This window comes from Mus caroli, chromosome 6, assembly GCF_900094665.2.
Source record: "Mus caroli chromosome 6, CAROLI_EIJ_v1.1, whole genome shotgun sequence".
NCBI classification, from domain to species: domain Eukaryota; kingdom Metazoa; phylum Chordata; class Mammalia; order Rodentia; family Muridae; genus Mus; species Mus caroli.
The window spans coordinates 109,318,019-109,342,128 of record NC_034575.1 but is presented as its reverse complement, the minus strand read 5'-3'; the positions used below and the strand labels follow the sequence as shown (position 1 = coordinate 109,342,128).

Genomic DNA, 24,110 nt, shown 5'->3' with positions numbered 1-24,110 from the left:
CTTTTAATATACATACATGCTGTTATATTTTGTCAGCATCTCTTTTCAGTAACCATGAAGATATTAGGTATTTATTAATCTATGAATATAATGTAAACTATTAATGGAGTTTTTTTTATCTTTTTTAAAAAGATTTATTTATTATTATATGTAAGTACACTGTAGCTGTCTTCAGACACACCAGAGGAGGGTATCAGATCTCATTACAGATGGTTGTGAGCCACCATGTGGTTGCTGGGATTTGAACTCGGAACCTTTGGAAGAGCAGTCAGTGCTCTTAACCTCTGAGCCATCTCTCCAGCCCCTTAATGGAGTTTCTAACAGTAAACAGACCTTGTACTATTCCTGCAGTGGCTCTTCTTGGCCAAGACATATAAATCAGCTTATTTCTGTATCTTCTCAGTGTCGACTACAGTGAGTTTTCTCTATCAGTTTTGTTTCTATCCTCGTCATCTTGTGTCTCCCCTGGTTCAATGCCAGGCACCTCCATGCCTGGCTCACATATTTAAATGTGCTTATCAGGTAGCAGCACACGCAGGTGGGTTTTAAAGAGGCAATTAAGTCTTAAAAAGATGATTAGGTGGAGAGGGATTAGCGTCAGTCTGGATTAGTTCCTGTGAGAATGGAGTGGTGCTCTTAGGGTGGACTTTTAGATAGGAACAACTCCTTCATGCCCATGCTCTTTTCTGTGCACCTATCTCTCTGTCTATGGGCTCCTGCCATTTGATACCTCTATCGTGTGCTGGCACGGCGTGGGAGACCCCCACACATGATGCGACCACCAAATCTTCCTTTCCTCAAAAACTATCAGCTAAGCAAACAACACATCTTTATAAATTACTCAACATAGGTATTAGGAGAAGAAAATGGCAACAATTGGAGAGTGTGGACTTGAAAGTTTTTCATATTTTATAGCTGATATGTCTGTGGGGTCTGAAGATCTGCCTCTTATATCTAATTATTAAAAACATGAAAACGTCTTTATTATTGTTGTTTATCATTATGTGTGCACATGCGCGTGTTATTTGGGTGAGAGCCTGTGTAGCGGTCAGAGGACATTCTTGTGGGGTCCATTATCTCCTACCATTCTGTGGGTTCTAGGAATCAAACTCAGGTCATTGGCTTTGTGTGGCAAGTGCCTTTATCCACTGAGCCATCTTGCTGGCCCCCTTCATTGTTGTTATGGGTTTGAATGAGAAGTGTACCCCAGGGGCTCCTGCATTTGAACAGTTGATTTGCAGTCGGTGGCTCTGTTTGGGGAGGTTATGAAATGTGATCTCTCAGCTTCCTGCTGCTGGTACCATGCCATGCCTTCCAGTCATGATGGGCTCTCTATGCTCTGAAACTGTAGGTCAAATAAAACTCCCCAAAGTTGCTTTAGTCATGGTATTTTATTGCAGCCATAGAAAAGCCAATAATATATTAGTAGTTGGTATTTTCTTTAATTTTCCCTTGGTTGTTTTGCCAAGGAATTATGACTTTTGTCCATCTCTTCTAATAAGAGCATTTGGCTTTTTAAAATATTCCCTATTAATTATATGAGTTCTCTTCATTGTTTCTCTGGCCCTACTTATCTCGGGATTAAAGTGTTCCATTTGTGCAGCCTATTCTGGTAAACATTTCATGCTTGCTTGAAGAGAATCTTTCTCTGGTGTTGTTTGGTGCAAAGCTGTATGATGCCCCTTCAGTGGGCTGAGGAACTAGGCAGTGTGTAAGGCAGTGTTCACCTCTGATGTCATCAACTTTGACTCTGGCCCAGCCTTCTTGAGGACCATATCTATCTTCAGTACTCAGGAGCCATGGTACTTTTTCACTGCAGCGTATGTTTCCAGAATCCAAGACGTACCATGTAAATCAAGAAGGAGTTGTGATCACAGTGAACCCTCACTCTGCTCATAGTATATTTAATACAAACACATCAATACTTCAAGCTGTGACATTTATCTGTGAGGATTCTATATGAAGAACGGGGTGGAGAAGGGGAGGAGGGGAGGCTTCCAAGCACAGGAGCATGTGTGCGAAGGGTCTGTGCTGGAGTATGGTGGAGAAGTGAGACAGCCCACTGCGAATGGACAGAGTGGGCCAGTGGTAGTGAAGTGGGTGGGCTGGCCCAGCAGCCCAGGCTGTGCAGGCCACCCTCAAAGCCACGATGGAAACAAACCACGGGGTTGAGTGCAGAGCAGAGCAAGTCCAAGTTGAGTGAAGATGTAAGGCAGCAGACAGGGTAGCTTGGGAAGTAAATGGCTTCGGCTTCCCAACCAGGAAGGTCAGGCAGGGCTTCCCCTGCAGGTGGTGGGTGAATGTGGCTACATCTTAAGAACAAACCGAGGACAGGAAAACCACAGTGTGGCCACATTAGCCCCACCCTTTGGCTTCCCCCATGAGCTGGGCTTTCCACATCGCAGCTCTGTAGACTTACCTGACTCTGCCACCTCGGCAATAGGCACACCCTGCTCATATGCCATGAAGCCCAGGACTGAGAAGATGGCAAACCCAGCTACAAAGCTGGTGCCACTGTTTAGACAGCAGAGCATAATGCAGTCCCTGTTGGGAAAGGGAGAGGTGTCTGGGTCAGTGTGAGCAGAAAAGGCACCTTCTGGAACCTTCCCCATCTGAGAGCAGGGCATACGGTGGGTCAGGCAGAGAAGCACAGACACTGACAGCCTCCTGTCTTTTGTGGTTCAGAGAGGTTGGGTAGCTGGCCCACATCTACACAGCTTCCCCTGCATTGCTAGATGACAAGGTGGGTCACAGAGAGAAGGATATGGCTGAAGGAAGGGAGCCTAGCTTTACAGAACAAGAGAGGGAAGACTCAGGAGACACACCCTGCTCTGATTCCTAAGGAGAGAGCCAGAGATAGCAGGAGGGGACCATGCTCCCAAGGTACAAAGCTCAGAAGAGAAGTCTCCGTGTAAGAAGCCAGGTGAGTGACTAAGAATCTTAGGCCTGCAGCCCAGCTGTTTCCAGAGGAGAGGTTTAGAGGTAACACCCATCCTGGCTAAGCAAGGGAGAGGTTTTGTGGTGGCACCCATTCTGGCTAAGCTATTACCAAGCAAAGCCCTGCATTCTGCTCTATGCAGGTCCTGCATATTGGGCTAGTTTACAAAGGAAAATGATAGAGCAGTTACTCTGACTTGCTCACCAGCTGGGAAACACCAACATAAAGCCGCAACCTGTGGGAAATCAACCAGGCAGCAGGGAGTGCTGGAGCTCTATCAAGATGAGGATGTTGATCCAGAGACTTGGCCCATGCTAGCACAGGCACTAGAACCTCTGTGGTGTGGGCTCACAGTTCAGTTAGAATGCATGCCAGTGCCTCGCTCTCTATGGGAGGAGTACCTGGATGATCCTGACCAATCGTGTTCTAGATGAAGTGGCACTGTGGCCTTTGCTTCTGGTCCAGGAGCTAGAGCTCACTGCCCCTTTCCATTGGCCCCTTCCTACTGAGTGGCATCTCCTGCCTATGGCACAGAGAATCTGCATATATCCTGATAGCTAAAATATGACTTAGCTATGGGGTGGGAGGGTGGGGGGTAGGGCTTGAGGCTACAGTGGTCTGGAGGTTTAGCCTCACGGCTCCTTCCGACTTCTGTTCTCTCAGGTAACACCCTGGTTCTCTTGCCACTCCTTCATCCTGTCCCTCATCTGTTGTGCACTCTGGCTTGCCCAGGACCTCTGCAGCTGTCACATGCAGGACTGAGAACTCTCCTCTCCTCTTGAACCATGGTTTTTGTAATAGAACCAAAGGTGATACTTATGACAAACCAACAATGACCCTGGTAAAGAGGGCACAGTGGAGAGAGCACTAGACACGGAGTCAGGAGCCTGGGGCTATGATTCTCCCTGTACGGTCTTCTTTGGGACTGATCTAAACATGATAAAGTATTTGGTATCGGGGCCTCATGGTTTGTTTCTAATCCCCCCAGTTGGGGGTAGAATGGAACCTCCAAATCCACTGGTCTGGGCTTAGCCATGTGACCTACTTTTGGATAGTAAGATGTTAGCTGACACGACACAGACATTTGACTTGTATGTTCTTAACTGAACCTGTCTTTTACCATGATGATTAAGGTGGGAAGAACTCTCCAGGGGAGTAACTGTCCCTTCAGCCTGGACTACAGGGTGTACACACAGAGAGCATATTTGAGCTTGGCTTGAAGCCAAACCCACCCACTCATAGCCAGGACAGTCTCCCCAGTCAACCTTAACACAAACACCTCACCCCTGGGGCCAAGGTTATTTGTCACGAACATTACCATGGCAGTAGAGGACTGATCCAGGTCCCTTTAAAGACCCCTTTAGAGAGTGAATGTCAGCTGAGCTGCTAACCTTGACTATGTATAATATCTAAAGCCCAATTTGCCTCTACTCTGGAAGAAGCTCAACCCAGTCTAAAAGAGGATCACATATTCCCAAGGCAGCAAGGAGTCACACTTCCACTGGCATCTCATTGTCCAAAATCCAGTCGCAGCTGCCCTGTGCACCTTCTCCTCTCATCTAAAGCCGAACAGTCCTGACTTATCCAGCTATGGGGTCAAGGGTCTGGAGAGGAGGGCACTGCTACCTTCTGGACTTCTCTTGTCACGTTTAAGGAGCCACTGGGTGCCAGCTCTGTGTCAGGTCCCCCAATCCAACGACTGGAGTTCAGGCTTGATTATCAGTTATCAGGTAAACTGTAGCTGGGAATCCAATCCTCTCAGATACCCCTTTTTTTCTGGAGCTAAATGATACTTGCTAAGAATCAGGGCTTCCAAGACCAGAGTGTGGGCAGTCACCTTCAGCCACCATGAGGCTGGGGAAGGCAAATGTCCCTATCTCTCCCATAGGCCCTCAGATCACTTTCCTGTATTTGAGTTCCTAGGGACCTCTAGCTCCTTCAACACTGTATCTGGATGTCAGTCTCCACCTGTGAGCTCACTCAGCCACATGAGGCTGAGCCCTGCCTGGCCAGGCTGTCTATCCCTCTTAAGCCTTCCCTACAGCTCCCTGCAACCTCTGGGGAAGGCTTATATAACCAGAGCTTTGAAGTCAGCAGGAGCTGAGCTGGGCTTGCACGAGCTCCAGAGGCGACTAAGCTGTCAGGAGAAGGGATTAATTGACCGCTGGGCAGACCTGTTTGCAGAACAATCTGGAAACAGAGTTTCACAGGCATCTGCTTTGTTCCACTGAGGAGGCAGGAAGAGGAAAGATCCTGTATGATGAGTTCCTACCAGCAGTGGATTGGGACAGGCCCCTCTTACAAAATAAAATGCTGTTCATTTTCAGATCCACTGCTAGCTTGCTGGTAGAAAAAAAATCATTCTTTATATATTATGATCTAGCTCCCCTCGCCCCGTGAACACTTTATATGTCACTATTATATCATCTAATTTAATAAATAATTTATATATCTTATTGGAGTTAAATAATACACAGATATTATCAGTACTAATTTGATTTTCCTTGCTGCAATGGGGCTGGGGAAGGGCTAGGACAGGGTCTAACTGTTTCTTAGGCTAGCCTGAACTCATTATGTAGCCCAGGCTAGCCTCAAACTCACAGCAATCCTGCTTCAACCTCCTGCATGCTAGTGTTATGTACTAATATGCCTGGCAATCCTGACTTCTTATTTCATCATAAAACTAATGTGAACCCAAAGTAAACAAGGTACCTTCTATGTACAGCAATCAAGAGAGGGGAAATCAGGCCCAGCTTCTTTTTGAATAGTTTTCTCTTTGTTCCCAGAAGTTTGAGGCAATGGACATTTCCCTTGGACCTATCAGTTGCTCCCTCCTCTATGAACTCCATTTTAGTTTTCTATTATCCTTTCGAATCTTCAAATTAGCATTTAATTCCTTACTCTGGGATAGTTTCCCTTTGTGGCTGTTACATAGAGCAGATACAGGTGGGACATCCTTTCTCAGTTGGTCTGTTCTCACAGCAGTTTCTCATCACCACTCCAGAGACTCCTTCCTACAGAAGGAGCTCCCAGTCTTACAGTATGATGCTCTGTCCACCAACCAGCAAGTATCCACCTACTGTGTGCCACATACCTGGCTTTTAGGTGTGAGGACAAAATCTGTCCTCACAGTCAAGGACCCCAGAGTGAGTTTATCCCGCCCCCTCCCCTCACGCACACTGATGACTGTCCCTGGTTCTCAGCCTCACAGTGGCCACTCAGGCTACAGATCTGCCAGGCTGATCCACAGCCTTAGCCACTTCCCTGCCTGGACCCCCTTGAGGCTTTGCAAGTGGCTAGCTGCAGGATGTCAAGTGGAAGGTAGGTCAAGGATGGGCTAAAGAGGGCCTAGCCACTCCAGGTGGGCCAAGAGAGGGCCCCATGGACCTGTGAGAAGCAACACCAGTCAGAAACAAGGTCCATGGTGTGGAAACAGCCGGGTTGGGCCAGTTCAGTTCCTGATTAGCCGTGTGGCCATGGGAAACATTGTATATACACTTCTGCTGCACCTGTTGGTACTGGTTCCTGACTGAGGCTGCATGGTGGATTTACTGTGCATTCAGGGCAGACTCTGCTTGCATGTGGCAATTTCCCAGGTCTGTCCCTGTGACCCTGGGGAAAGGGGGTGTCTGACCAGCAGCTATCTGTGTTCTGGGCCCTGTGCGGTGGACAGCTGTGAGGGCTGGAAACTGTGGCTGTCACGGGCTTACCTGTAGCAGTTGTTGTTATAGTTGTTGTAACTCCCCAGAGCGGTTAGGCAGCCCAGGCAGATGGCATAGGAGAAAAAGATCTGTGTCCCAGCATCCACCCACACCTGGAGGAGGGCATAAAAATGTGGTCATTGAGAGAGTCAGAAGTGTAGGAAGGAGAATCCAATGGGGGAGGAGGGAGAGCCCATTATGGGAGGAGGGTGCTTGTTCTCTGGACACTCCCCCTGAAATAACTCTAAGACAGAAATATCAAACTTCCTAACTTTCTCAGAAATCCCTATTAAAACATTTATATTCCTGGGGACTACCTCATTAAAAAGAAATTTCCTTAATAATTCTAGATTTTTCTAGAATTAGAAAGGTTGTGGTAATAGTCCACTACATAATGAGAATTTGGATATTGAGCTGGGCCTGTGGTCACACACAGCCCATAAGCCTAGCCCTAAGAAGGTTGAGGCAGGAGGATCTCTGCAAGTTCAAGGTCAACCTGACTATTTAGTGACTAGGATGGCCAGAGCTACAGAGCAAAACCTTGTCTCCAAAAAATAAACAAAATAAGTAAGTAAAACCAGGTGTCGTGGCACACGCCTTTTATCCCAGTACTCGGGAGGCAGAGGCAGGCAGATCTCTGTGAGTTCAGGGACAGCCTGGTCTACAGAGTGAGTTCTAGGACAGCCAGAACTAAATAGTAAGATCCTGTCTCGGAAAAGAAAAAAAAAAATCAAACCAACAATGGTATTTGGATTGTAAGAGCCGTGGTGCCAGCTGCAGGAGGTTGGAAAAGTAACTTAGCATCTTCCAGCTTAGTTTCCTCATCTGCAAAGTAGGAAAAGAAGGATCCTGTGAGGCCTGCTATGAGGATGAGCGCATTAGGACTGGGATTCCTGGTTGTGGGCCCTGCTTCTATGCCACATCACATCTAAATCCCCCAAACCCCACTCCCTTTCCTCAAGGTTATTTCCCTTGAAATAACCATGAGAACAAAGTCTCATGGCTGTGCAGAGAAAGTGTTAATACTGTTACCCCAAGTCCAGAGGAGAGGTGTGCGTACTCATGCGTGTGTGCACATGTTTGGATCTACTAGCTTACAAAAGATCCCCTAACACCAGTGTCCCTGGGACCCATCCAGCAAGCAGCTTCTTAGTCACTAAGGTTAAAACGTCGTCACGCTGGTTAAAACTTTTGTGGACAGAACGGACCACACTGCAGCAACCACACTGACTTTTCCAGTACTTCCTCTCCCTGAGGCTCTAAGCTAGAAGTCTCTGAGGAAAGCCACAGCTGAAACTCAAGCTGGGATTTGGGCTGAGCATCCAGCGCCACCTGGAGACGAAACTCAGCACTGAACCCAGACAGCAGCAGCCTTTATTAGGCACTTTTGGTATGCAAGGCACCTTGCTGAGCCTCTGTATAAGACTGCCCTTGAAAGACAGCAGTCCTGGGCAGGGTACAGTGGGTGCTCTTAGCCTCCTCCCGTGGCCCAGGAGGAAAGAGGGCAAGTAACCTGTCCAAGGCCACGCAGCTGGAACGTGATGGGTGGAAAAACAGAGACCTTCTAGAGACACTGCATTGCCAGACTCATGCAGATTCACAACTAGACCCTGCATCCTGGTGTAGCATCCCTACCTCAGATCAGGCTCCCTACTAAGGAAGTCCTTCTGATGGACTTCCACCTGACTGCTTCCAGTGACAGGGAGTGACACAAGTCTTTCTTCTTTAGGAGTCTCTGACTGGTAGTCATTTCCCAAAGTGAGAACTTTCCTGGTGTTTGATTCTGTGTCTCCCTGACCACAGCTATCTCTTGCACATGGTGGTACTGCCCCATAGCATCCTAGCTACCAAAACATCCCCATTCCAGGCACAAATCCTTCTCCAGGATTTTCTCACACAGAACAGGTCATTCTGCCTGGTCTGCTCACATTGGTGACACCATCCAGTAGTAACATCTGAGAAGTGCTCTTGACACTGACAGGAGTGTCTGCTAACCTCACCTAACCTAGGCTGGTTGGCTTTAGAGTGCCAGCGAAGGAGCAACACGGGGTGAGCACATTCATGTCTGTGCGTGTGCATGTGCATGTGTGTGCATGCACAGGGTGCTGACAAATCAGAGTATACTGAGACACAGGTATTGGGAAGTAGAGAGAACACAAGAATATTTTTAAAAGCCATTGGAATCATATTATTTTGTGTTTACTCATTTAAAAAAAAGTTATTTATGTATGTGAGTACAATGTTGCTGTCTTCAGACACACCAGAAAAGGACATCAGATCTCATTACAGATGGTTGTGAGCCACCATGTGGTTGCTGGGAATTGAACTCAGGACCTCTGGAAGAGCAGATGGTGCTCTTAACCTCTGAGCCATCTCTCCAGCCCATTGTGTTTACTTAAAAGCACGTACACACACACACATACACAGTGTCTAATTAAAGTTATGCCCTTTGGGTAACCTCTCAATAGTCATAGACTAGATAGTATAAACCCCAATGCCAGGCATGGGAAACAGACTTTTGCATTGTTGATTAGATGAGCCCAAGAAACTACTCAAATAATATAGGCTATTGCCATAGCCCTTGGTGCCTTCTTGAAAAAGAAGGTAAGCCCTCATTACTAGGAACACTACATAATTTGGGCACAGGGGGAATCCATCTGGATCTGACCTGAATGCCTCCTCCCTCAGGACCACCTCTCATAGCATCAGAACAAGCCATGCAGGCTGTCAAGGAGGAAGCAATCAGTAGGCCTAGCCAGCAGTAGCACCTATGAACCCAAACAATGGCCAGAACGACAAGAGATTCCGAAAGTTGCAACGATGGCATATATATCCTGGAATAACCAACAGCTGTCAGATTGGACTTAAAGCCTGCTCGGTAGGAGAAAATTCATGCCTGGCACTGTTAACCTAGCCAACCGTCCATGGCTGCGGAGGCCATTAGACCCTAGAGGAGAACCTACTACAGCCACTCTAAAGCAGTATGACTCCTAACTGCCCTCAAAATATTTATCCTTACACCTGCATGTGAGCATGTGAGTGTGGCTCTCACCTGTCTTCAAAGAAGCCTCCTTTAGCAGCAGAGATCATCACAGAAAGCCACACTGGTCAGATGTGGAGAACAACTGATCATGAGCACCTAACCCCAGTGGTTGCATCTATAACACATTCCCTTACCCAAGACTTGGGGAACATCTTGGAGGAGGGCACAGAAAGATCGGAAGAGCAGAAGACCAGGATGTTTGCTATAAGATAGTGTCTTCTAAACAAAACAAAACACAAAGTGGAGTTTGGGGGAGCAAAGTGGGCAAATATGATTAAAACAAATTGTATGGAGTTCTCAAAGAATATTATATTAAACATGATTTTTAAAACCCCACTGTTGCAGATGAAGCCTCAGAGCAGGTAGCAGTGTAAAGGAAAAATCAAAACTCAAGGAGGGAATTTCAAAGTGGCAGGAGCTGGAGAACGCCCACATGTTGGCAGAAACGGTCCAAAAGAGTAAAAACTGCAGAAGATTGAGGAGAGAGATGAATATGTTGCTAAATGCTGCGTCTCTGTCTCAGTTTTCACAAGTGTGGGTCTCCTCCTGAGAATTCCTCTTTCCATACAGAAAGTGAGCAGGCCACGGGAAGAGGCAGAACACAGCTCAGATGCTCACTCACTAACAAAATGCCCACTCCTGATGGAGTCCTGTGAGATGCTTGGTGGCTGACTGATTCACAAGGGACCTGTGACCAGTGGTCCTGCAAGCTCAGCCTCCCACAGGCCAGAGCGGGAGAAGCCCGTAGGCTGGTGGAAAAGCTTGCTCACCCATCACTAAACAGAGCCTGTCACAGTCCTCAACTCTGAGTTACAAGATTCCAGAGCTCCTGTCCACACATCCCAATGATGGGCATCCCAAACCTATGCGTGGATTTGCATTGCAGACAACTGTCCTGGAAGCCCAGCCTCCATCTCTTCCCTTTGAGTAGTGGGACTTCAGATTCTTCTGGCGAATCTCCTCCTTCCCAGCTCAGGATGGGCCCATGTCACAAGCCTGACCATGCTAGTTTTTCCAGGAATGTGGAAGACTTTGAAACCTTAGACTAGGAAGCAGTTAATGCTATCTGCAGAGCTTAATCAGCCACTTGGAAGACAGTAATGCCAAGAGCTGTGTAGACTGTGGAGGTCCAGCTCAAGAGGTTCCATGGGAGAATAATATTAGCATCTGGGCTAGAGGTCATTTTTATGAAAGTTTGGCAAAATCTGCCCTTTCTGCCTTTGTCCTAAGAATTTGCCTGAGGCTAAATTTAAAAGCATCAGGCTAATTTCCACAAAGGAAGAGATGTAAAGACAGTCTAATATTGACTTTGTCACATGGTTATTAGTAACTAGTAATTAGCAGGTTACAATTTAAAAAGCCAATGGGACAGAAAAGATACTAAAAGTACAGTATGGAGAGGAACAGGACCCTGGCAAGCCTGATGTGACAGCCAAGGCTTGTGCTGGAAGAGAGGCTAGGATTGTGAGATTAGAACTATTAAGGAGAGGCCAGATCTGCAATGGAATAAATGGAAGGCTATCCTCAGTGGTACAACGCTTGCCTAGAGCACACAGGGCTCCGAGTTCAGTCCCCAGCACTACATAAAAACAAAATAAGCAAATCCAGAAGAAAGGAGTTTGAAAGGTTTTCTCATAAAGAGATGATAAATATATCTGAAAAGACAGAGATGTTTGAGCGGATTTAAGCATTATGTAATTTGCATATACATTGAAATACACAACATTGCATACATAATATACATACTATCTGTCTTAGTCAGGGTTTCTATTCCTGTACAAACATCATGATCAAGAAGCAGTTTGGGGAGGAAAGGGTTTATTTGGCTTACACTTCCATACTGCTGTTCATCACCAGGGAAGTCAGGACTGGAACTCAAGCAGGGCAGGGAGCAGGAGCTGATGCAGAGGCCATGGAGGGATATTCTTTACTGGCTTGCTTCCCCTGGCTTGCTCAGCCTGCTCTCTTATAGAACCAAGACTACCAGCCCAGAGATGGTCCCACCCACAAGGAGCCTTTCCCCCTTGATCTAGACTAGTTGAGAAAATGCCTTACAGCTGGATCTTGTGGAGGCATATCCTCAACTGAAACTCCTTTCGCTGTGATAACTCCAGCTGTGTCAAATTGACACAAAACTAGCCAGTACACTATCCCATTAGTATACTAAGTGTTTACATTTTATGTATCAGTTTTAAAAGCTCATTTCATTTTGTTTTTGAGATGGAGTCTCATGTGGTCCAGTCTGGCCTTGAACTCCTTATCTAGCAGAGGATAACTTCAAGTCCATAGTCCATCTGCTTCCACCTTCCAAGTGCTGGGATCACAGGCACCCACTTCATACAGAGATAGAATCAAACCCAGAGCTTCATGCATGTTAGACAAGCCCTCTCCTAGCTGAGCCACGTTCTTAGTGCCAGGTAAAAAGAAGTTTAACAAGATGTAAGTTGTCCCCTTCTAGGGGGAAGACAGCTTTTCATTATTGCTTTAGATCGGTTTCTTTAGGGACTCGTACTTGTGTTGGGCCTTCTTTCCATAGTATTTATATTTACTGATTTTTCTCACATTTTAAAAAAATATACTTGTTTATTGGCTTATACATTATTTGTTGTGGGTATGCATGTGTGAGTGCATATGTGCCCCTGTGTGCCTGTCATTAAGAAACAACTGGAGTAGATTCTCTACTCTTCTCTCCATGAGGGTTCTGATGATAGAACTCAGGTTGTCCAGTTTCATGGCAAATATCTTTCTTTATTAAGCCATCTTGCCAGATCTTTCTTGCATCTTAAATTATCTATGTCTATGACTTGGTCTTTACTTTTCTCCTGAATAGCCTATTTACCCCATGATAATATCATGGCCGCAAACAGTTTCTTTTATTTTAGTTGTTTTCCTTTTGTGAGCGAGTGGTCAGCCCTTCCTAGCTCTTCTGGAACCTAGTTTTTCCTTTAACTACTCATTACTGGCTCTGGGATACAGTGGGATTGGGCTGTCTATAGTTCATTCTTTACCATGGGAACTCTATTCTCATCTTTTTCTTATAACAGCCATGTGTTGGATTGGGTCACAGTCATCTTCTGCTGCTTTGCTACAGACTAGAGAGGTTGTTGCTGTGTGGAGGGATGGTGATGGCCCAGGGTGTTATTTTCCAGTCTTTGTAGTTCTAGGATTCCCTCTTCAATGACTATCAAGAGTTTTTAGAATAGTGTATGTGTGTGTACCTCCTTGTCTGTGTGTACATCACATGCATGCAGTGGTAATGGAGGTAAGAAGAGGGTGCTGGACCCCTTAAAACTAGTTACAGAAGGATATGAATGGCTTGGTATTAGTGCTGGAAACAAATCCACGTTGTCTGTAAGACCAGCCAGTGCTCTTAACTGCAGAGCCATCTCCATAGTCCTGATGTCAACCTCTCTAATAAAGTCACATGCACCTGGGCATCACAGAGTCCGAGAACATTCCAGGCCAGGTTTCTTCAGAATATTCCATGAAGAGCCAAGACGTCTTCATGGGATGTCTGGAAGGTTCCTCCCTCAATAACTGGGTATAGCAGATATACTGGTGACTAAGAAGGTGCCTTTGTGCCTGGCTAGGAGCCTGGCCTCTTGGTATAGACTGAAGCTAATGAGTTTATCAATGAGCTGCTACTGCTGCCATAGTGAGGACTGCTGGCCACTTATGACCTTGATAGCTAGGGTTCAGCTAGATTCCAGCCTACTTATCACCCCCACAATGCCTGTGCATGGGCCCTATGCCATCCATTACATGGTGACCCAAACCTTCCCTGCTACCTCAGTAACTGCTTCCTACACAGTCAATGGGGAAAAAGGGACAAAGACCCAGAAGCTTCTATGGGAAGCTTTCTGGAGCCTGCAGGGACTGGTTCCTGTCACTTCTATCTACATACCTTGATTGGAGCCAGACCACAGGATCCCAATATAAAGGCAAGGAAGTCTGGGAACTGTTCCCATGAAGAGGGTTTACATGGCTAGAGCCTCGCATATCGTTATCTCTAAGGCACCACTTCATGCCCGTATTCCTTTTACTACTTGAAAATTTCCATAAATGGAATGAATGACTAAATAAATGAATGAATGAATGAATAAAATTATGGTGGCCATGGAAGGATTTGACAAAGAGAGGAGAGAAGGAAAATGGGAAATGAACACTTCTGACCCCTCCATGAAGTTGATGGACCTCTCGGGAAAGACTTGACTTAATATTGGCTGAAGTGGACCGTGTTCTTGCGACTGACTGCCATGTTTAAACTTCAGGATTTGTATGATGTCCCTGCTCGGTCATTCTGGCATCTTTGCCTCCACTGAAGAGGAAATGGACACATTGGAGGTGAAACAGCTCTCAAAGGCGACTCGGGTCAGAGTCTGTGCTTCCTGGGCCTACGTTTCAGAGAAAGGAGGGTTTCCTGGTCTTCAGCATGCCCCTGGCATCCCTGAGTCCCACAAAACAAATAACTTTACCTTGGCAAATGGGAACCATACACCCCAGCTTCTCTGCTTACATCTCCCAGGAGCTACAGAGGTGGAGGCTCCTATGAGAAATGGCTTCCTATCTCCGCCCCCTACACAACGTGAAGGGAAAACAGTCTCTCTAAACAAATTCTAAGGAAGCCAGGTCAGTGGCGGAGCGGATCCTCCCCATGTTCTACAGGATGAATGGGGGGCGTGCTGGCCTCGCTGCAAGGACGGCCCGCATTCAGAGATTTTAGGGCAGATTTGTGTGGGAACAGGAAAAGCCCCTTCACAGCTCTCAGGACAGCTGGTTCCAAGGAGCCCCAGCACATGGGTCAGGGTGCTACCTGCCTGCCCAGTGGGACCCTCAGGATTCAGGAAGAACAGCTTTAGGCCTGAGGACAAATTCCTTCTCAATACTTAAGAGGCTGTGCTGCCACAATGGGTGACCCAGTCAGCAGAGATCGCAGGCTATAGTTCACACTGTTGCAATGAGTCTTGTACCCACTCTGGGGCTGGCATCCATACCAAGTTTAGAGATATGGCTAAGTGGGCCCTTGGCTCACCTTTTCCCCATAAGCACTGTCCCAAGCTTACTTGGAGAACGTCTAATTTTATCCACATGTAGAGACAAAAGCTGTGTGTCTTTTCAGTGCTGCTAAGATATACGTGATTGACCCAGGGTACTTGGGGGGTGGGGCAGGACGTTGTGAGCAGGTAGGGACCACTTCTTTCTGTTTGTGTCACACACAAAGGATAGAATCAGGGTTCATGCCTGGGGAGCCAGGAGTGGCGCCCACAGGGGTCTCAGCAGCCTACTCACAGTGTTAAATGAGCCAATGGGACTAGTGAACCTCATTCTTCTACAAGACAGCCCCTGTCCTAACACCCAGAGAAGAGAGAGATGGGTTGAGGTGAGGACTCTTGTTTTATCTCCTCCCCTGTAATATGGATACACTGGCTGATCTCTGAGAATAAGGAACTCAGTGGGTACACAATTCACCAGGCTTCCCCCAGTAGAGACAAAGATAGAGAAGAAACAACATTTGGCAGCGAAGGGCAGGTGAGGCAGCCAAGAGTGAGTGGAAGAGGCGTGCTCTTTGAAAGTATCTGAGGTAGGATGAATCACCACAGAGAAATCCCAGCCAGAATGTGCCTCCAGGTCTGCAAAGAGTCCACTGTTGGTCAGCACCAATGGCTGTGTCCCACAGTGGGCTTATGAAGCCATTGGTAAGAACAGGTGTGTGCTGACAGTAACCCTGGTTACCACAGTGGCTCCCACCAGCAGTATCAGAGCCACTGGAGTGGAGCCTATCCCAAAAGCTGTTGCCTGTATATGGGATATGTTCTTCTAGCTGGGCTGCCTTGTCTGGCCTCAGTGGGAGAGGAAACACCCAGCCTCACAGAGATTTGAAGTGCCAGGGTGGGAGATACCCAGGGCGTCTCCACCCACTAGAGAAGGGAAGGGGTGATAGGGAAAGGATAGTGGGAGAGATGCCTGGGAGGGGGACAGTGAATGGGATGTAAAGTAAATAAGTAAAAAACAAAACAAAACAAAACAACAACAAAACCAACTAACCCTCCCCACAAAAAATCCAAAAACAACAAAACAACCCCAAACCAACCAACCAACCAACCAAACAAACAAACAAAAGTTGGTGGGGAGTTCCTGTCAGATGCCTTGCTCTGCTCCTCAGAGGGATTTGTGAACAGAACAAAAGACATGGGTGGACAGAGGTAGGTTGGGGTCTCACTCCTTCTGTGTGACCCCAGGTAATTTCCTTCATCTCTCTGGGCCTTGAGTTCATCATTCATGAACAGCAGTAGATGAAATGAAAGGGTACAGTGGGCACTGGGCACCTGCCTCTTACACCAATGCTCTTCCACTATGCCAAGGAAACAAGCTCTCAGGTCTTTTCCAATATCCAATATCCAACCTCAATCTCCGGTTCTGAGACACATGAACACTGCACAGATACACCTGGCTCCTCTGACCATGAGTGCAGGAACCAGTGATGGGTGGGAAGAGCCAATGTTTCTCTTTTCCTAGGCTCCCTGCCTCCCTGATGCCCAGTAAAAACTGCCAGACCCAACAGTGCAAGCAGCCTTTGACTTACAGAGCCAGGAGCCAGGACAGAGCTCAGTGACCCACAGCCTTTTCTTGAACATTTTATTTTCAGACAGACAGAAAGACACATACACAGACACACAGATACATACAACTTTTTTAAAGTGGAGCCCTCAACTGAAGCCAAACCATAACTATATAGCCTGGCAGGAAAGGGCTGAATCAAGGGCTTTCTTTCCACCTTTTCTATTGGGAAGGCCTCTGAAAGGATTAAAAGTAGGTTAGAAGAAGAATGAAACAGCTGTGTTTCCAGTGTGTACCTGACAACGGCTTTTGTGGAAGTGAATAATTACATGAGAACCGCTTCCTTCCCACCTCTTTCTCAGCCTCCTCCGGGTTGCTAGGCACCCTCGCTCCTTCTCCCCGCTAATGCCACATACAGAAGCAAGTGAATACAGTATGGCCATTATGAGGGGCCTGGAGTCCAGGAGAAGGATTCAAATGCTCCTCCCCGGTGGCTTTATGGGGGGAAGAGGGTTTGGGGGAGCTGACTTTGGATATATTTAAATGCTAATGTGCTGGGCCAGCAGGATGGTAGTGGTGGGAAGGGGCAGGGGATGTTGGCTTGAAAGCCCCACTGCAAACATGTTCTGTTGCTTCTCGAGTGGGTGCCAAGCCCTTCCCTGGGCAGCTGGCTTTGGCCACCCCTGGACCTGCCAGTAAAGTGTCAGTGGGATAGAGGCTGAGCTATGAGTACTCAGGCGCTGGCTGGCTCTGTGTGTGTGCCGTTTGGGTGTGTAAGCTGATCCTGGTGGCCCCTGTGTGTGCAGTGGTGAGCAGGGGTCACTGTGGCTGGACCTTTGCCCGGGATGCTGAGCGGCTGCATCTGAGACACAGAAAACAGAGGAAGTGGGTGGGTGGTTGGTGGTATCAAGTATGTGGCAGTGACCTTTGGTGTCTTATGTAGTAAAATCCTGGGGGCTATGCATACCTGCCCCAGCTTTATCACATGAAGCGCTGAGCCCCATTTTGAAAGGGCTCAGCAGAGGAGGTCCAGAACTAGGACCCCCTTCTCAGCTTGGACCTCCCCGAAGGTCCGTCCATGGGCTCAGAGATCCAGTTAAACCAAGATCTTCCCCACTGGGATTTCTTCAGGAGATCATCCCTGGTGTTGTAGATGGCACATTCCACATGCAGGACTTGGCAGGCACTCATAAGCCTCATTGACTCCCACTAAGAGCTACAGGTGCCCCTTATCATTGTGAACACCAAGCTGATGGCCCATCCCATTCAAAGTGACCTGGATCAGAGGTCCAGCCTTGCTTTGGCAGGGGTCTGGGCTGGCAGCAGTAGCCCTCACCCACAGACAGCACCAGGCCAGTGTGCCCTGGACCAAGCCAAACTCTAGCTCCCAAGTCCAGCCCTAAGCTGGCATACTCTCTTGTGTCAGCCAAGCTGGCCCTGGGATGAAGCCTCAGCCCCTCCCACTATGGCCATGTTCTTTCCTCTAATAACTGTGGAATTGATTCAAAGTCAGGGATGCTTTGTGTCCCCTGAGGGCCATAGCAGTGTGGGGTCCAGTTTACAGAAAAGTAAACTTAGGGTTGGAGGAGAGAGAATATAGCTGTCAGGTGGAAGACTGTTCACTTTACTGTGTCTGCCTCCACACAGAACAGAGACCTTCCAGCACCATTGTGTTCCTGGAGCATCATCTGTCTGCCTTAGCAAAGATGAGTTCCATGAGAGCGCCCAGCCCTTTGTGCCATGCCTGGCAAATTCTCAAGAACAGAGACCACATCTGCTTGAGACTCAGCACACAGGAACATAACCTTCAAGGTCCATGCAGAATCCTAAGTATCAGGCCAGGTGAGGAACCTGTTGGACTGAAAGGGAAGGGGACCTGAGTTCCTTGGCAGATAGTCCCTGAAGTTCATGAGCATCCCCCTAAAGCCCTTTCTTTTCCTCTTAGCTTTGGTTTCCTATTATATAAAATGCAGAAACCAGACAGCAATGGCGATGGCCACTATGTGACACACCTACCCCATTCTCACTGCTGCCCAGGTCAGGCATTACTAATCATTCTTCAGTCCTCAGTCCAGCTATGGTGAAAAGGGTCTGCCACCAGCCAGAGTTGGCCATCGAGTAAAACCTGGGAGATGACTGTCCATCTCTGACATTTCAGGCAAGGAAGTAATAGCTAGATTTCAGGATGAGTTGAGCCCGTTGCAGAAGTCCCATGCAGAAGCCCATCATATACTCACAGAAATATACAAATTTAGTAGGTCACTGGTGCATGCATTGGCCTGGGAGGCTGGAAGGGAACAAGATGGCAAAGATGCAAACAAAATCCTAGGCTGGGAAAGCTGGGGGGGGGGACTGAAGTTGCCTAGGAGGGGCACTTCCAGACAAATGTCTGAGTGAGGGATGAGGGGCATTCCTGACCCTCAACCCTCACCCCTCCAGAGTCCATGGAGCAGGTACCAATTTATCAATGCATATTTGGTTAGAAGTTGTTCAAAGTTCCCAAGCAGGAATGTGCCTGTGGGACTCACAGGGAGGCTGCAGGAAGAGATTACTCAATTCTGTGATGATCAGATGCCTGATGCTGTGTGGGAACACACTCAAGTCCCCAAGGAGCCTCCTAGAGAGGCATGCTGGCTGGGGACTCCCAATAGTCACAGGAGTCAATGAGTTTCCTCCCTGGCTGAGAGTCTATCCTGGAATGAGGCCCCTGTGGCTGGGGATAAGGAGAAAGTAGGTGCTTACAGTGCTCTGAACTGCACTTAAGTCTGGGCAGACGTCTGAGCTTTTTCTGCAGCTGAGAAGCCAGAACCCCAAGATCCTTTGCTCAGGAGCCTGGAACCTAGCAGGTGCACAAGGGGAAAGGAACTTAGACAAGCAGCAGGCCTGGAGGTCAGTTAGGCTAGGTGACCTTGGAGAGGTTGAAGCCATAGTGTCTCTGTGGGTGATGGTACAGCTGGGAACTGGCAGGCTGCCCTGACAGTTCATGGCAGTGCTCATGCAAAGGGCTCACAGGAAACACTAAGAGGCCAGAAAAGGTCATGGCTATGTGTGTCTAAAAGGGACTTTTGAAGGGTGAAGGGCTGTGCGTGATCTTGAGCTGAGGAAGCAGAGGAAAGTGTGCTCTCAGTCCTGCAGGGAGCTGCTCCTAACTTCCAAATCCCTGTTCCCACCCCGGCCCTGATTGTGGAGACTTCAACCTGTAAAGCAGGCCTGGCTTCCTCCTTCTGGTTTGGAACTCCCCCACCCCCAACAGTCACTCCTGCCCAGCTCTCTTTGGGAGTCAACATCTCTTCTTCTAAGGGCAGTAGATGCATCCCAGAGTCAGCCTCTAAGGCTTTCCTCAGAGTCTCTGGCTCTCCCTGAAGCCAGGTCTCTCAGGCAGCAGGTGCTCTTGGGAGTGCAAATGGCCAAATCAAACTAATTAACACACACGTTCTCTCACAGTATGCAGTGTGAGGGGAGAACATTTAATCGACTCTCTCAGTGATTTTTAAATATGCCATCTTTTGGATTTTACTGGGAACTGGTACCAGGACTTAGCCCTCTACCAAAACGCTAGAATGCTCAGCCCTTAAATAAAGTAGTGAAGTATTTGTGTCAACCTCTGCATACGTCCTGTACATTATCTTGTCTGTCAGTGACTGGCAAAACCTAACCCGCCTGAACCCACGGATGAACTGTTGTGTGTCATTTAGGAGAGAACAATGGGTGAGTGAGGCTCTTCAGGCTCAGTAAGGATGCAGTTTGGTTTATTGAACCAAGAATGGTTCAACCTGAGGACTCCTGCCTTCTATACCTCTGGCCTCTTCCGATTCCATATAGAAGTGAGACTGTTCTTGTCCTTTGGTGCCCTCTCTGAGATCTGTAACCATCCAGGGAATTGCTGCCATCTCAACCCAGGGCAGGGTTTAGGGTCTCCAAGCAGGCTACACATCTGTCTCCAGCCTTTGCTTCCCCAAAACTCAGTGTTCCCATGGATCTTGAGGCCTGGCCTCCAGTGATCCACCCACATCCTCTCATAGTTCTTTTTCAACTCTTGGAACCCTTGCCATCCTGGAAGGTCACCTTTCTACCTGTTCACACGGTCTGGCCTCAGCTCATATGAAAAGAAGAGGAGATGACTTTCAAAAGTTCTGTGTACCTGGGAGTTTGACTGATATGACAGTTTATGGGGCACGCAAAGGGATGAAGAGGCAGCTCTTGGGTAGCTGGGGAGTGACACAACAGCTGGCTGGTGTTGGCTCAGAGCCCTGAGGAGGAGCCTTGCTCCCAACCACCACAAGGTCTGCAGGCAAGCATTCAGGAAAGCTGGCTTCTTCAGGAGAACAGATAGGAAACAGCAGCTATGACTATCTCACCCTCCCAAAGGATTCTTGCAACACAGTGTGCCAGGCCTTGGGGCAAAGGCACAGAGAGTGAGCCAAGGTCCTTACTACTCATGGCTCCCCTCCCTAGGTGACTTCCCAGGGCTATATCTTGAACAGCAAAGTTGAGAATGAGTGTAAGAAGATAAATCAAGAAATGAAGGCTGACGTGTCCTGGGTGAAGGGTACACATGTTTACAACACACTTTAAAATGCATAGGAAATAAATTAGATGGAGGAGGGATAGAGAGCTCTAGGCAGCAGCAAACACAGTGAATATCAATGATAGAATCTGGGGGATGGATGCTATCCAGACTGATGACAGAGGAGATACTTCCTGGAAGAGACAGATTAAGACTTCAAAAGGAAGAGGAAACAGTCCCCAGGAAACTCTAGGGAGGAGACATGATTCCTGCTCAATGGCACTGCTGTGTAGCTGTCACCTCTGTGTGAGAACATCATGCTTTTGGATAAGGGAGGCTAGTGAAATTCTGGAAGCTTGGAATGTTACAAAACTCACACAGGCCACTCCCAAGGCTACACAAGCAGCTGTGGTACCAAGGGAAACTCTTCAGTGGAGCTCCAAGGCGGTCTTTCCTGACTGTCACTCATACTGGGGACGGAGAGACACTTTGTTGATGCAGTTGCTGCTGACCTCACTGGTTTGTCATTTACATTTGGATGGGATTGTCTCCTGACCTGTGTCCCATCAGGATAAAGAGACAATTCATTCCTAACATGAGCCCAGGGAATGGTCTAACCCTCTGTAAAGACGGAGCTTCCCACATCAATTACCCTCACCAAGATAATCTCTCATAGGCATGCCCAGAGGCCAAACACTCCCAGATAGGCATGCCTGGAGGCTTGCATCCTAGGAAACTCCACATCCCTCTAAGTTGACCGTGAATGTCTCAGACATCTTGGCTATATGCCTCCTTGAAGAGGAGCACCCACTACATGAACATGAGGATACCACCCTCTTGCCAGAGGACTAGAGAATATGTTGCCATCCCTAAGAGTAGCACTATAGGCTGGGCTCACATACAGGCTGTGGTGGCATTGAACACACACACACTCAACTGTCTGTCCAGAAAGAACCTGTCTGAGTAGGAGGAATTACAATAAGAGACATATAGATTCGATCCTTCTACATTATTGCCTTCATTGGCAGGAAAAGTGTGTGTGTGTGTGTGTGTGTGTGTGTGTGTGTGTGTGTGTGTGTGTGTAAGGTTTTGGCCTGCCATTTCGTACAACTGGCAGGGTACAGTAAAAAGAGTGTACAGTCAAATATGTTCTAAAGAGTCTTTACTGGAGCACAGACCTTGGCACTTGTGAGAAGAATCAGATTGTGTCTGGGAAGAGAGAAGCCTAAAGGTTCAGTCTTTAACTCTGAAGGAAAGAAAACGCCCTTAATGATGTCTCAGTAAACACTCTACTACATTGCTTAGATCAGGAACAATTTTGAAACAATAACTGTTGAAGAGTTCTCACAGCCTGGCTTGTGAGGTTGTAGGGTGTGGAATGAAAGACAACAGAGGGAAAGAATGAGCGTGGTGGTGCTGGATGGTGGAGCTTGGTGGCCAGCTCAGCAGCTTTGGGGGTGGGTGTTCACAGAGGAGCCAGTAAAGAGGCTTCTTCAGCAGGGACCTGGGGACTGTTATGTGGCTTCCGTGGCTTTGTGGCCCCACGGTGAAGGGAGATCTTTATGCGCTTCAGAAGAGGTTCTGACCTATCTGTGATTTAGACCAGCGTGTAAACTGGGCTTATAAAGTACTGAACTAATCAAGAAGAGACAGAAGGGCAAACAGAGGGGTATGTCTGGGTTACCCAAAGGTGACAATGGCAAGACTTATATCAAGCTAGTTTTCCCAGGGGTGTGGTAACCCTGACAGCTAAATACTTTACTGGTGGGCACCTGGATGTTTTTAAGCCTGAAAAAAAAAGTTTATAGAAAACGTAAATGATACGGTAAAGAGACAAAGGCTATACTTATTCTAGGGGGGCAATTATATCCTGAGTATATGCTATACATTTCTTCCCTGAAAGAAAGTGCACTGTGGGTAGAGATCCTTTATCCAGACCAGGGCCCTTCCTACAGCCAAGAGCAGCCATCAGACAGGCAAGAGCTATTGCAAGACCAGGAGCCTATTTGACCCCAGAATCAGTTCAAGCAGTAGGCACAGCAGGGCCCAGCATGGCCCTGCTCCCTGGCTCCCTGAGTTCCCTACCAGCTAAGCAGTAGTATCTAGTCCTACCAAGCCTATGGTGGTCAGGAAGACCTACAGAAGCTTCACATCAGGACAAGGAAGCTGGACATTCATGGAGGAGGATTGTGGATTATAGAGAGCTAAGTAAGGTAGTACCTCTCTCCAAGCTGCTGTGCTCGGATATCCTCTGAGTATTCTCTAGGACATGAGGAAATCAAGCTGGAAGCCACGTATCTATTGGATGGCTTTTGTAGTGCTTAAGCAGGCTGGAGATGGGGATTGTTGCTGACAGTACTGCTCAGATATAAAGCCTATGTGCCACATTAACAACATACAAGACAAGATGTGCCCTCTGGTGCCAATGCCCTGGCCTGCTAGGATTGTGTTCATAGAAGAACTAAGACTATTCAGGGTGCAATAAACTGATTTCCAATTGGATTCAAGGCCAACTCCCTAGATGGGAACTTAAGTAGAATACTATGCTCCAGGGCAAGGCCCGCTACTGGTGGGATCAAAGGCTCCCATGAGGGAGCAATGTCTATCATTTTATTAAGTGGATGCAATTTGCTTGTAAACATTTTTTGGATTTGCCCTGCAATACTGCTGCTGATATCCTCAGCCACAGAAAGAAACTCTTCTTTTGCAGTGTGGGTTGAAGACTCCTAGCCCCCCAAGCTGCTGAGAATAGCTGACTATTGCCATAGCAAAGGGGCTAAATGCTCGGCCATATATGTAAGATAATAACCAACCATCCACTCCACTCTCAGTGAACAACTCAGAAGAGGGGGGGGAGCCAGAGGAAGGGGTGGAACGGTCATGTACCTGTTGTCTCTAAATTGAAGCATTCTTTCCTGGAGGGACAAGGGAGGAGCGAAGGACTCAGGAAGCTAAGGAAACTCATAGGGCTCAGAAATCACAGAGGATTGCAAGACTCAAAAGGACCTTCCCCCAGGTAATATAAGCAATAAACAATTGTTGGAGAAAAAGACTCATCACCCATGCTGATGATTCTTAGTGATACATCTGCCTTGGAGTTATACCAATAAACTCATTGGTTCACCAAGCAAGATTTGGGTGACTTCATTTCTTTCTTTTTTTTTTTTTTTTTTTTTAAAACACCTTTGGCTAGCAGTTTATTTATTTCCCTCTTTCATTTCTGTAGACACATTTCAAATATTTCAGATCTGAACATATGAGCTAAACAAGTCATTGAGCTATAATATGCTCATTTTTCCAATTTTGATCATGAATCTAAACATGAAAAGATTATATTTCATTTATGGAGCCTCAGATTTGATG

At 47.4% G+C, this 24,110-nt stretch overlaps 1 protein-coding gene across 1 annotated transcript in view; it reads right to left on the bottom strand.

Moving 5' to 3' along the window:
• The window catches only part of Slc6a11 (solute carrier family 6 member 11), a 119,658-nt gene that overhangs the window by 17,661 nt on the left and 77,887 nt on the right, over nucleotides 1-24,110 (bottom strand). The window contains exons 7-8 of the mRNA XM_021164756.2: nucleotides 6,649-6,752; nucleotides 2,420-2,544 (exon numbers count right to left, since the gene is read on the bottom strand). Coding sequence (XP_021020415.1) covers nucleotides 2,420-2,544; nucleotides 6,649-6,752 — 229 coding nt within the window. The remainder of the gene's footprint in view (nucleotides 1-2,419; nucleotides 2,545-6,648; nucleotides 6,753-24,110) is intronic.